Source organism: Lissotriton helveticus, chromosome 2_1 (assembly GCF_964261635.1).
Source record: "Lissotriton helveticus chromosome 2_1, aLisHel1.1, whole genome shotgun sequence".
NCBI classification, from domain to species: Eukaryota; Metazoa; Chordata; class Amphibia; order Caudata; family Salamandridae; genus Lissotriton; species Lissotriton helveticus.
The window spans coordinates 397,383,832-397,397,913 of NC_136059.1; the positions used below are offsets into that span (position 1 = coordinate 397,383,832).

General features: G+C 43.9%; 1 protein-coding gene across 4 annotated transcripts in view; it reads left to right on the forward strand.

Annotated features, from left to right (window-relative positions):
- ZNF131 (zinc finger protein 131) overlaps positions 1-14,082 on the forward strand; it is a 182,346-nt gene that overhangs the window by 133,187 nt on the left and 35,077 nt on the right. For all 4 annotated transcript variants that reach the window (XM_078675031.1, XM_078675033.1, XM_078675030.1 and 1 more), the window contains one exon: positions 11,480-11,610. In XM_078675031.1, coding sequence (XP_078531157.1) covers positions 11,480-11,610 — 131 coding nt within the window. The remainder of the gene's footprint in view (positions 1-11,479; positions 11,611-14,082) is intronic.

The window sequence follows — 14,082 nt, forward strand, 5'->3', positions numbered from 1 at the left end:
GTGTGTCTATCTCTGTGTCTCTGTGTGTCTATCTCTGTGTCTCTGTGTGTCTATCTCTGTGTCTCTGTGTGTCTATCTCTGTGTCTCTGTGTGTCTGTCTCTGTGTCTCTGTGTGTCTATCTCTGTGTCTCTGTGTGTCTATCTCTGTGTCTCTGTGTGTCTATCTCTGTGTCTCTGTGTGTCTATCTCTGTGTCTCTGTGTGTCTATCTCTGTGTCTCTGTGTGTCTATCTCTGTGTCTCTGTGTGTCTATCTCTGTGTCTCTGTGTGTCTATCTCTGTGTCTCTGTGTGTCTATCTCTGTGTCTCTGTGTGTCTATCTCTGTGTCTCTGTGTGTCTATCTCTGTGTCTCTGTGTGTCTATCTCTGTGTCTCTGTGTGTCTATCTCTGTGTCTCTGTGTGTATATGGCTGTGTGTCTGTCTGTGTGTCTGTCTTTGTGTCTGTCTGTGTGTCTGTCTGTGTGTCTGTCTGTGTGTCTGTCTGTGTGTCTGTCTGTCTCTCTGTCTCTGTGTGTGTCTTGGTCTGTCTGTCTCGGTCTTTAATGGGCCCCACTGAAATATTTGCTCTTCCATTGCTTCTCCTCTGTATGGATCCATGCAGAATAGAGATGTATTTATTTATTAAGGCAAGTTTCAAATCTACTTATTCACTGCTATGTCATTGGGTTCTGCTTTTCTCCTTTGGCTTTTAATCAGACTAATTATTTGTGTCTTAAAACTACAAGAAATTGTTCATGAGTGCAGCATGCCCCCTTTCCTAACAGACTTCAATGCAATGCAAATGCTTCCTGTGTATGTGGAAGGACATTCAAACTTCTACACTTCAAGATTTGTATAATCCAGAACTTGTATCCTTCGAGTCATATGAAATGTTATGCCGTTCCGTCATTGCAGTGCTGACACTCCCACACTCTCGACCATAATTCCTCACCAGACCTTCTCTTGGAAAATAAAATATTGCATCATTTAAAAATTCAGTGGCAGTCTAGTTTCTGTTCCTACTACTTTACCATTGTGAAAAGATTCTGAATTTCAGACCAGCGCTAGATCACTACAATTTCAACTAGTGTGGTGTAGATGGCTTGAAAATTATGAACGTATTTCAAAGCCTAGGGATTGCGAGACTCTGCTCATAAAATATGATTCTCTTGTCAATAACTCAATCTGCTGCAAAGGTATTCATCTTTACCTTTTCCCTTACTTGGGCGATTGTCTCAGCAAGCCAGTTAGACCTTGCAACCTACTCACTGCAGTTCCTTAGGGCAGTTCTGGAATGTTTAGGTTTGTTACCTTTTTTAAATGAGGAACGCATTCATCGCTTACTGTTTAAGGGCTTTCAGGAGTTTTTGTCCACTGAAATCTTTCTGTTTACTAGATTAGCTAAATCGACTTTTCCTATCTTTAGCTTCACAGAAGAAGCATGTTTTCACATCTGTTATTCAATAAGTAAATCAATTGTTCTTCTGAGAGTTTGCCTTTTCCATTGGTCATATCCTCGTACATTTCTCACTGCTAATTAACAATTTATCTCTCTTCCTTGCAATAGTCCTTACTTTATGAAGGTGAGTTCATGTCCTGGAAAAAGGCATTCTTGCTATGCCTTTACATTTAACCTACATTTTACCTAGTCCCTTTGCTAAAGAGACTATTTAAGAGGGATCAATCATTTTGCTTAATGATGCAAATCCTTTTGGACAAAGGCAGGGAAGACATCATGGTTTATGTTGAGTATTTATGAGTTCATTGATGATTGTTGCTAAGCAGTTGACACCCTTTGGAACCTGCACACTTGCATTATACATCCATCTAGAACTATGTGGCTCAAAAGACCATAGAAAGCCTCAAAACTGACAACCAATGCCTTGGTGTAAATCCCTAAGACCACATTTAGGGCTCAGACATAAGGTGTTGTAGTCATGTTATGAACCCCAATGTACCCCAATATAGGCCTAGGTAGTTACATGACCTTTTACCTACATCTGTCCTACCACTGTTCTACATAACTGGTCTGACGTTGACCTTTTATCTAGTTAGGTGCTACATGACTGTCGTGTGGTTTTCTCTTTATAAGGTCCCCTCTATTGTCATCCTTGCCAGACATGCCCATAGTACACTTCTAGGTAGAACCCCTGAGGTTATCTTTCGGGTAAATAAGCACAACATCTTTGCTGACAAGCCAGAGGAAAAAAATACTTTCATGATGACACTCTGACTTGAGACGTTGAGGTTCCTTCACACAGACACTCCAGCACTCAGTGGTCTGACATTCCACGCAGGGTGTTCTTCTTGAGACCAAGAATGGATCCTTTGATCTCCCACATCAGGTAATGAGGTTGGCTTTATCCTAAGGGGATCCTTGGCTTTACACCTACATACATCTAGGTACACGCAGGTACATCTAGTTTGGGTTTGCATCACTGGAGCACGCATTATTACATTCAGACTTTGTTTTGTGATACATATGCCCCTCTGTAAGGGTTAGTCTGATAGAGACTTGTAATTTCAGATTCCTTACCTTAGCATTATCCCCAGGCGTCTGACTGGATCTGGAAATTTTTCTTTAGTACCCCTGCACGCACAGGTAGATGTCTTCGTTCGGCTATGCTCAGCATCCATACTTGAAGTGACTTGTGTGGTGCCTATACAGGTGAAACCCAAGATCACTGATGTCCGTTCTTTTCTTTCAGCACCAGTCATCGCAGATCCGAGAACAGCTATTGTTTAGTACATTTTTGATGCTTTGAAAAGTTTTTGTGAATTTGTTTTTTCCTACTGGTTTTGTGTACTTCCTAGGAATCCCCAGGACCTGCGCGTTTTGGATGGCCTAAGCTGATGGCTTGGTGTCCAAACCGATTCACAGCACCCCCACAGGATACGTCAGCCGTTAGACCAGCTAGCTCTACGGTGCCACTACCACCCCCCTGTATCTTATTATGGTGTGGGTAGTTTCTGGCAACCACTGAACATGACAACCCCGATTCCTCAGGGATCATGGCAAACAGTACAGTACTTTTCGCTCGTGCTTACATACTCTCAGAAAATACACAGGATGGCAGTTAGGACGTTTCATTAACTATTTACTGGTCCATCTTCTGTCTTGTGTAAACCATATTTGCTGCGACAATCAGGAGACAGAAGCATACGAAAGATATTGAAATACTAATATAGTAAACAGTAGCTACATTTCTACCATAGTGCTAAGATGAACATGTACAGTTCAGATAAGACAGTAGCACTTGCATGCTCCTATAATGTGCAACCTACGTAATTTGTCTAAATGTACCTAGCCTAGATATGTAGGTGTAGCATGTATATGTGTATAGCCAAGAATCCCCTAGGGTAGAACCAACCCCCTCACCTGTTGGTAGAGACTGTAGGACCCCTTCGCAGCTCCGAGGATGACACCCGCAAGGGATGTCAGACCGCTCCATGTTGAAGATTCAGCATGCAGGACCCTGTGTCAGCGTGGAAGGAATTCTCCTCTCTTTTGCATGGGGGGAATAAGGGTTTTATATACTAGAGTGGTCACTCCAGGGTTTCTTCTAGAAGCGATCTGTTTTGAGAACAATCCTAAATGTTTTGAGAACAATCCTAAATGTTTTGAGAACAATCCTAAATGTTTTGAGAACAATCCTAAATGTTTTGAAAACAATCCTAAATGTTTTTGTAAAACAATGCAATCATGTACAGCGAGCTGTTGGCTAAGGATGAAAAAAGAGGTGACCCGTATACATTATACAGAATAATTATGCAGTGTCTGAGGACAGGTTTATGTATGTCGGGTACAGGGATTATGATAAAGTACTAAGAGCCTGGTGGAGAAGAGACGGGACAAACTACTAGGTAAAAGGTCACCTGTTCAGAACTGTGGTTGTCGTGTGGCTGGGACAATGTATGTAAAAGGGGACATACATGACAGGACTAGCCTAAAGGACATGAAAATGGTGCGGTAGGAATGTCAACGAAGAAGGCCTGCTTCAAGCCCTGCGGAGTTTGTCACTGCCCGATGTCTGTGACTGACCCACACCTTGTTTGCCTTTGGTTCCTCGAGCACAACCACGATCTGAAGGCCTGCTCTGATTGCTGCACCATGCACCCGAAGGCCTTGAGGGAGCATTCCCTCTAGTTCCTGAAGGCTCTACGTGCGACGGTCCAGAACCCGGTCAAGAGGAAGATCCTGGGAGTGGTCACTGAATTCGAGATCGTCACATTCAAAGTCAACAGTCTGTTCGGGTAAGTCGCACTCGCACAAGAAGAAATCGAAGCTTCAACTTCACCTCATCGGTTGGCAGATAAGAGAGCATCGACAGTTATGGCATTATTCAGGATCGGCTCCGATTATGCCGTCTTGACTTTCCTGAGGCAGACACCCCCGGCCCCATCCCCATTTATATCTCCGAATCTGACACCGAGCCGGAGGGGTGTCGTCCAATGCCATCTGGAACTATGTCTTCCAGATTAGTGCTCGAGTCTTATGGGCTTTGAATCTTGGGAAGGGTCACTGGATCCCTGAAGAATGCCAGCCATATGATACCAACATGGACTGGTGTGAGGATTTGGCAGACATCAGCTGACTGGATACTTCTCCAGATACCGGCATGCTTTCTCACCCTACCGTGGCTACGGAGGAGGGAGCTTTTTTTCAAAATGGTGGTGAGGAGGGTGACCAGGTTGCTGTACCTTATTCTTCCCTCGGTGCCAATCAAGACTAATGTCTTGATGGAAGTGCATCTTCATCCGAGAGTGTCCACCTTTGAACCTCTACCCCAGTTTCATGAAGCACTAACTGATGTCTTGCTTGCACCGTGTCCAAGCCCAACACAGGGGTTCCTGTGAAAACGACAGTAGCTTACTGCCCCGCTCTAGGGGATCCCAAATTCCTCACAGAACACCCTACCCCAGAGAGCTTGGTAGCCCAAGCCTCCACTTCCTAGGTAAATCCTGCCCACCCGCAGCACCGCATTGGGGATCCAAGAGGCTGGTCAACTTGGGTAAGAAATGTTTTCTTCCACCATCCTGGCATTGCGGCCAATGACCACCACACTCTGTGGGATACGGTTGCACAGATGCTGCCAGCGGTGCCGGAGGAGGCCCAAGCCTTGCCTTCCAGGCTGTTGCAGATGGAAGAGATGCAGCTAAGTTGACCATTAGATGTGGACTGGACACCACCAACTCATTAGGCAGGGCAGTTTTTATTGACCTTATGGCACCATGCCTGGTTGAGGACTACTGGCTTTTCTGGGGATGTCCAGAAATTACTTATGAACGTGCCCTGTCTCTTCAGAGACTAGACGAATTCCGCACTAGAGTACTTTAAGGACAGTAGGGCTTCGGCCAGGTCCTGGAGGCTTTGCATGGCCCCTCATCACCCGCAATCAGTCTTTCGCTCCTTTTGTTGCCACATAAGGGGGTTCAAGACATGACTACCCGCTCAGCCTCCACGGAGCGCAAGCTTCCCAGCCTCAGTGCGGTACCCACAGACATTGTAGATCAGGCAGGCAGAGCTCAGGGCCAGTCCACCACTCCCCCGGCAGCCGCAGCCTCCAAACCCTTATAGTCTGCCCTCTTAACACCATGGACACCCAGTGGGGGGCAGGATCTGTCATCACCTTCCCTACTGGCGGTCTGTATCATTGGACTGATTGTTTTTTGCAGATCGTCTGAAAGGGCTACTCCCTCCCCTTAGAGTCTACCTTCCCCTTCATGCCATCTACTTAGGACAGGCCGACCTAGGACCACCTATTCCTTTTCCGCAAGGAAGTGACGGCTCTTGGCCAAGGGAGCCATACAGAGGGTGGCCGATGTCAGCAGTAGGTTGTGGTTGCTATTCTTGCTACCTTCTAGTGCCCAAGTAGAACAGAGGTCTTGGTCGTGTCCTTGAGCGGCGCTCTTTCAATTTCTTCCTCAAGAACATGTTCAAAATGCTCGCTATTGCTCAGGTACTATCTAACCTGGACCCAGGAGACCGGATGGTAGCATTGGATTTGCAGGACGCATACTTTCACATCCACGTCCTGCCTGCCCACAGGTGTTACCTGCATTTCACAGTGGGCCACAACTATTTTAATTTTGCCCTGCTTCTCTTTGATCTCACCCACGCCCCTGGGGTGTTCACTAAGGTGATAGTGGTGGTGGTTGCAGCTCATCGGGGAAGGTCAAGGGTGCCAGTCTTCCCCTAGCTCTACAACTGGTTGTTGAAAGTGGTCTCGCACCAGGCTGTCTGCTCCCACCTACGGTAGACCTCTTGCTCTCGCTGGGGTTCACAATCGGCATGCTGAAGTCACACCTGACTTCCTCTCAGATGCTTCCTTTCATCAGAGCCGTTCTGGACACTGGGTATTTTTGTGCCTGTCCTGTCTAACAGCGGTTCCAAGATATTCAGGCTTTGATACCGATGTTTCAGCCTCTATCCTGGATTTCGGTGAGACTGACTTTAAGGCTGCTAGGCTTCATGGCCTCCTGCATCCTGCTTGTGACATGCTAGCTGGCATATCCGGGGTCCGCAGTGAGACCTGAAGTTCCAGTGGGCGTAGCATCAGAGGAATCTCTCCGACATGGTCCATATCTCGGAGGGAACTGTAAAATGTCTGCAATGGTGGTAAATGAACAGCAATTGGGTCAGCGGTAGGCCCCTCTCCCTGCCACAACCACACTAGTGACAGATGCCTTACTCCTGGGGTGGAGCAGCCATCTGGCAGTGGTTGAGATCAGAGTCCTCTAGTCTCTGGCACAATCCATACTCCACATCAACCTGTTGGAGCGCCAGGCAGTCCAGCTGGCATTAAAAGCCTTTCTGTGCTGCATCAAGGGAAAGCCAGTACAGGTGTTCAGTCAACAATACCACCGTGTGGTAAGGAAAAAAGAAGGGTTGGGGTAGTGGACCCCTTGTCAAGCGACCCTGCTTCTCTGGAAATTGCTGGAACATCAGGGCATTTTCCTGGTGGTTTAACATCTGGCATGGTCTCTGAACGCCAGAGCGGACAAACTCGGCTGAAGATCACAAATGGTGTCTCCATCTGGAGGTTGTTCAAAGTGTCTTTCAGCAGCTTGAAGAGCCTTGGTTAGATCTGTTCGCCACTGCAGAGAACGCGCAGTGCCAGCAGTTCTGCATGCTGGAGTTTCCAAGGCGGCTCTCGCTCAGACGTGTTTCGTCTCAAGTGGAGCTCAGACCTCCTGTACGTCTTTACACCCATACCACTCCTGCCCAGAGTTCTCAAGAAGATCTGGAATGACTGAGCCCAAGTCATCTTTGTGGGTCTGGATTGGGCATGGAGAGTCTGGTATTGCGAGCTGTTGAGCATGGCCATCGGTTCTCTGATCAGGCTGCCCTGTCGGGAGGATCTTCTGTCACAGCAGTAGGGGAGGGTTCTCCACTTGAACCTGTCTACACTCCGCCTTCGTGGTGGAGATTCAGCAGCAGCCTCTAACAGCTTTCGACCTTCCGCCCTAAGTCTGCGATCTTATCTTGGCAGCCAGACATCCCTCCACCAAGACGGTATGCCCCTGCCATTGGGGAAATGTTTTGAAATGGTGTATAGAAAGGCATAGAGATCCCCTTTATACCCCTCTTTCTCAGGTTCTCCTTTTAATCTTCTGTCCTGCCCAGCAGGGCTGTGCTTTGTGCACTCTCAAAGGCGATCTTTTTGCTATCTTAGCTTTTCTGCGGGTGCCTGACCAGCCCTCCCTCTTTAAATCCCCTATTGTATATACGTTTCAGAAAGGTTTACAACATTTGTCCCACTTTCTCCTTTCATTATGCCCCAGTGGGACTTCAGACTCGACCTTCCCATCACTTAAATTAAGTTCTCTCCCTTTGAGCTCCTGCACAATTGTCTACTCAGGCTCCTTACCATCAAGCCAGCCTTTCTCGTGGCCTAAACATCTGCCCGGAGGATCAGTGCCCTTCAGGTGTTGTCATCCAACCCTCCTTACCTGAACATCTAGCCAGACAAACTGGTGCTTCGTATGAGAGCTTCCTTTCTACGGAAAGTAGTCAATCCCTTTCATGTAGCCCAATCATCTCACTGCCTACTTTTTAAGCTCCGCCTCATTCCTCCAAGGAAGAGGAGCAACATTACTGTCTAGACCCAAAAAGAGCTTTGTTCCTTCTTGTCTGCACATAAGAGTTCCGGGCAGACAACCAACTCTTCGTGGGGTATGTCAGAGCAAAGAAAGGACGGGCCATACAGAAGAGTACCATCTCACAATGTATTGTGCTGTGTATCAAAATCTGCTACGCGTTGGCTAAGAAGCAGCCCCGAGGGGTTGCATGCTCATTCCACCAGAGCTAAAGATGCATCCACTGCATTAGCATGTGGCGTTCCAGTCCTGGACATCTGCAAGGCAGCAATGTGTTCTTCCATGCACACGTTTGCCAAAAGCTACTGCCTGGACAGTCCAGTCCATAAGATGGGCATTTTGCCCGTTTGGTCCTGCAGGACTTCCTCGTGTGAAATTGGTCTGCAGACCTACCTCTGGGGAGGTATTGCTTGGGTATCTATTCTAAGGAAAGGAATCTGAGGCTAGAAGTTTCTATCAGATGAACAGGTTACTTACCTTCTGTAATGCCTTATCTGGTAAAGGCGCTATCTAGCCACAGATTTCTTACCGACCTACCCATCCTCCCCACTCCGTGAGCAAATTTCTAGGGTCAATATTTTTCCCCTTTCAGGGCCCTAGTATTCCAATCCAGTGTTCTGTGGGTTTCCTGGCTCCGTGCTTGTGGCATTGAAAGTCGCGAAAAGTAACTGACGTCCACACGCTGGGGTGGTGCATATATAGGCACTGCTCATGTCAATTCCAGACAGGCTGCCACCTACCGGAGCACAGGGGTACTGTTTAAAGATTTCTGGATCCAGTCTGTCACCTGTGGATAATTCTAAGGTAAGGACTCTTCGGCTAGATAGTTTCTATTAGATAAGGCATTACCGAAGTTAAGTAACTTTTCTTTAGCACCACATTGAGATCATGGAATGGATCTTTCATATTCTTCAAATATTATCATCAATATGGTCATCAGTACATGTTCAGCCTAATCATGCATGTTATTGTTTAGGACCAGAACTGATCATAATATTACTTGCCAGGCAGAGATAACACATATCCACAGCCAAAGAAATGATCGATGTTACCCGGCAAGTGCGGAGCAAATAACACTTCACACATCGTTACTTGGACTACAATGATTTCACAAACTTTGCATGCAACATTATGTTGTATATAGAAGATCTGTTTCCTGATAAAAAAGTGTGTTTGAGAGGAAAATGTTGTTGCAATGACTTCATTGATACCAATGTAGACCATGCCTTGCTAGATTCACTGTAATGTGTCAGTCCGTTTGGATCAGTGTTCATAATATTGTCAATAGGGTCTACAGTTTGCTGGCTGCATAGTGATTCATAATGTGCATCTGACTGTTTGCCTTTTGGACCTATAACACACTACAAATGGCTCTCCTTTCATGGAAAAAACCTTTTTGTTCTGTAAAATTAGGTAATCTACCTTCAGTTATTTTGTAGGTCTCTTTATCTAAACTGGAGAGCTTTCACAATCTCCATTTCTGATAATCAAATGACAACTTGGTCACATGGATTCTTCACTAGTGCAGGAATACTCCTATAAAGCTAAACCTTCAACGCATCTATAGTCCGATGAAAGACCTACTTCATCACACACCATTAGAATGTTGAAGAGTTTTCTCTCCCAGAATGCTCATGTCCATTTTTCCGACTTTATGCATCATCTGTTAATTTAGGTTTTCTTGATTCTGTATGTAAAATTCGTCAATGACTTAACCTACGTGACCTCTGGAACCAATAACCTATGAATGCTTAGAATTGCTTATTTTGTACATAAATCATTCACAACCTATTAACTGTTGTATGCTTGTGAATATTCGGTTTCATCAGAATTGCGTTTTTTTTGTATTTGATGGTATGGTCTCCAAAGTTGTGAAAAGGAAACATCTTACTTTAGAGTGCACAAAATATATGTTGGCTGATTCCAGTACTTGTCTACTCCCTCTTACAATTGTCTTCGTTCATCCTCCATTTGCAGTCCAAAATTGACATGATCTGTTATCATCTGCCATCCTTTCTAAGTAACTCAGGGTGGACATTGGAAGGGTACACACACACACACACACATATGGCTATTCTGTACCACACTTACAAGGCAAAGAACTATAACAAATAAAGCCGTATTTGATACTGTCACCTGGTTGTGAAAAAATGCAGTTTGCTGAAGAAAATATTCCAACTCTATATTCAGTGTTCACTGATTCAAAGATGTCGAATCAGTGCTTTGCTTTCTTGAAGAGTTGTCACTGAAATGTGAAAATTATTTTTGGAAGTATGAATGGTTAATAAAGATATAATACATTAATGAGTAGCACTCAAAGACTAGTAAGGGTGAAATCTTACTGGGAGACTGACAGTGGCTCCCTGGAGCAATGATCCTGGACTAGCTCTGGTGCACACTATCGATGTCTCCCTCAGTTCAGGATTCCAAAGTGGTCCAGCTAAAAACACCGCATGGAATAGGACTAGAAATTGTCAGATGGAACAGGAGATGTATACCCTAAAATGATTGGAAATCAATGACTGTTAGCATATAATAAATGACAGACGATCAGACACTTTTCAACGCACTGGCTTCAATCATGATACTTTTCATGATGTAGACTTACATGTTGGATTAAAAAAGTATCTTTTGTATGCAGCACATGACGCAAAATAGCGACTAAGACTGTAGGTCATTACCATTTCATGTACTTTTTCATGTTGCTGTCTTGAAGGTTATTTTTCACTTTAAGAATGTAAGAAGATGAAAAGAATTCAATGAAGCGCGATATAAACAATGCTGAAACTATGCAAAGTTTACTCATTTCCACATTCATAAGTGACCCCCCTAGAATTGTCACTGGGGCTGTGTGGGAAATGTAGTTTAAGTGCAGTAGCTACATACATGTCATCACATAGTAGGTACTTACAAAAGTTTGCAGTAGTTTCCCACAGTTATCTGTATTGCAAACTTGAAACCAAAATGCACTAGTCTTAAGTGTTGCAAAAAGTGTTAACGTGCACACAATCCCTAGGTTTTTCCAAGGTGTTTGAGGGACAGGGAGACTTTGCACGCAAAAGTTTTTTCTTGTGAAGAAAAAAAAAATATTGGAACCTTAACTTTCGCATTTGGATTTACTGCATTGCAACACATTCGCAAACACAAAGTTAGTAAGCACAGGTGTATTGGAAGCAATATTCAGACGTTGTACTAATGGAACAAGTAAAGTGTCTGCAGTGTGTAAGTGTACTCCATGTATCAAGCGATTTACAATGTTGTAAAAAAATCCGACTCGGAGGGTATCGTTTTAAAGTAACTTTGCTTGTTCGATCAAGTATATAGTTTAATATAGACTTGTAAATAGACTTGCATAAAGAGTTATTTGCTCAAAGCAGTATGCCATGTTATCCCCACCACAGGTGAAAAACCTTTCCAGTGCCCAAACTGTCATGAACGTTTTGCCAGAAATAGTACACTTAAATGTCATTTGACAGCCTGCCAGTCTGGAATAGGTGCAAAAAAGGGGCGGAAGAAACTCTACGAATGCCAGGTATGAATTTCATTCGTCTTTAGAATTAAATCATTGTTTTATTTATTAGAAACACATCAATGAAGATTCCTTTTTAAACAGTTTGCCTTTTCTTTTTTTTTTTTCCAGCATTGTACAAATGGATGTTTTCTTACAATTATAAATTATTATATAGAGCTCAACTAGCATAATAATATCCTGGTATCTATTGCAATGCGTCTCCGTAAATGGATTTGATTCTACAAGAGCCAAGCACAGGTTAGAAAATACTCCATCATTAGGGGAGAAATTGTGTTATTTTCTCACCTAGGGGTAAATATTGAGCAGGCTCCCCAAACATTATCAAGTGTATAAAAAAGCCCTGTGAGGATCTATAGGCATTTGTTTATTTGACCATACCTGCACACTTATTTGGGGAAGGATTTATGTCAATGACTTGTGCATTTTTTTCACAAGATATAAAAAGGTTTGTTTTACTGCGTCCTTCACTGTGTACATAGTTCCATTCGCCTTTTAAAACTTCATCTGTTGGCTTTATTCTTCTGCTGTTTTTTAATTACAGTTGTTGACACTATTGTAGTACTTTATAGAAGACACTAGTTGAAATCATCTACTATTTAATGTAACTACAGTAGCCTCTTTGCTTCGGTCTGCGGTGATTACATGTGGTTTTGTGTGCCCGATTCAGGGAAGCTCTGTGCAGTACTTTGGTTCACAAGAGGGCTAGGAACTACAGGTCCTCTGTGGAAGTGCTTTTCCTCTGACCTATGGCACTGTATGGAAATCTTGGTTAACCTACCTTTTGAGGTGCTGCTTTGGAAGTGTGATATATACTCCAACATATTGGATTGCACCAAAAACGGGGCGGACATGATTTCTAGACTATAGCTGAGCATGCAGCACCTTTCTCAATAATACAATATCAGTTTTACATCTGGTTTTCACGCGAAGGCTTACTGCTTTTTGAGTTATGCAGAAGCCTTTTAGAAGGAGAGCCCTGAGAACCATCTGGTAAGATCAGTGTTGACCGTTCTAGAGAGCACATGCAAATATTTGCCATCTGGTGGGTCTTGAGCTCTCCCAGAACACAAGATCTACAGTGTCTTTGACAATCGCCACAGTCCCTTTAAATATCAGACTTTCATAAGCAGGTAGGAAGGAAGTTGTCAGTAAGGGCTAGAGTCGAAGTGAGAAATTAGTGACTGACCCCCAAACACTGGTCACATTGTTTGTTTGTTTTCTACTGCTCAAGTCCTCTTTGAATAGGATTACGTATACTTGACATAAAGTTTCATGTGTTGTGACCATCATTAGTACTCTTGATTGCTTCACTCCTTTTGATCTTCCTGGCTCAGTACAGCTTTTAGGTGGACTGGATTAGCCTAACATATAATAAAAGCTGTGTTTCACCATTTTGAGATTAAATTGATCAACTCCCCTTTCAAAAGGAGTTGTCCATGGTCTGCAGAAGTCTTTTACACATACGGACTACAGGATGTTGGTGCCTATAGAACCTTCTGCCTCGGTTGATGACTTTTACCTGTTGCTTAGAGGATTCTCATGGAAATGATTATAGATGTATTAATGATAGGAGGATACTTGAGAGCTTAGGTGTAGCCATAAGGTATGGTCCAAAGTGGCCAGGCTACAGTATAACCTTCCTGCTTCTTAGCCCTCTGTGATCACTTTAACCCAGAGTCTTCGAATTGTGCGAAATTTCAGCATAAGAGGCCAAAAAATTCAAATGACCTAAACGGTGTATTCTGAGTTACAGGGTGAAGAGAAAGTTGATGAGTGTGATAAGTAGGAATATCATATTTAACCAATTAAGAAAGGCTTCACAGGCTCTTTAGCAGTGCGCTTCTGAACCCCGTTCTCAAAGATCTACATTTGAGATTTTTCTTTAACCTACCACCCTACAAGCTACATCTATTGGTTTAAAAATCAACTTAAAGGCATAGGACTCCTTTCTGCTGCTAAAGCCTGAGTGAGGGTTTTCGTATTCCATGTTTAATGTAGTGTTTGCACTTTGTATCCCTGCATGTATTGTGAGAATTGTCAGACCTAGAAAGTGGTGGTAAAATTAAGATACTGTGTGTAGAGGGTGGCAGCAAATGCAGTCTTTGCTAGGAAATTAAAGTGACAATGCTCGCACCACTTTCTAACCCCATCCATTTCTGGGCAATTCTTCTTGCTTTTTCACCAGCGGGTAATGTCATCATCTACTTGACTGGCCTCTCTCAAACTGAAGACGGGAATAGCGCAGATCAACTGACTATACGTTTGCAAGATGGTTTTTCACATTGACTGTACAGAAACTCCGTCCCTGATCAGGTGGCTTGTGTACAATACACATGTTTGGTACACAGCAGTTTGTATGCACATGGTATAAAAATATTTTGCCCTACATTTAACTGCTTCAGCGCTACCGCGTTTACCTGCTGTGCGCTGAAGAAGTATAAATGGCTTGTTTGTGACAAAGCCAGCTCGTCA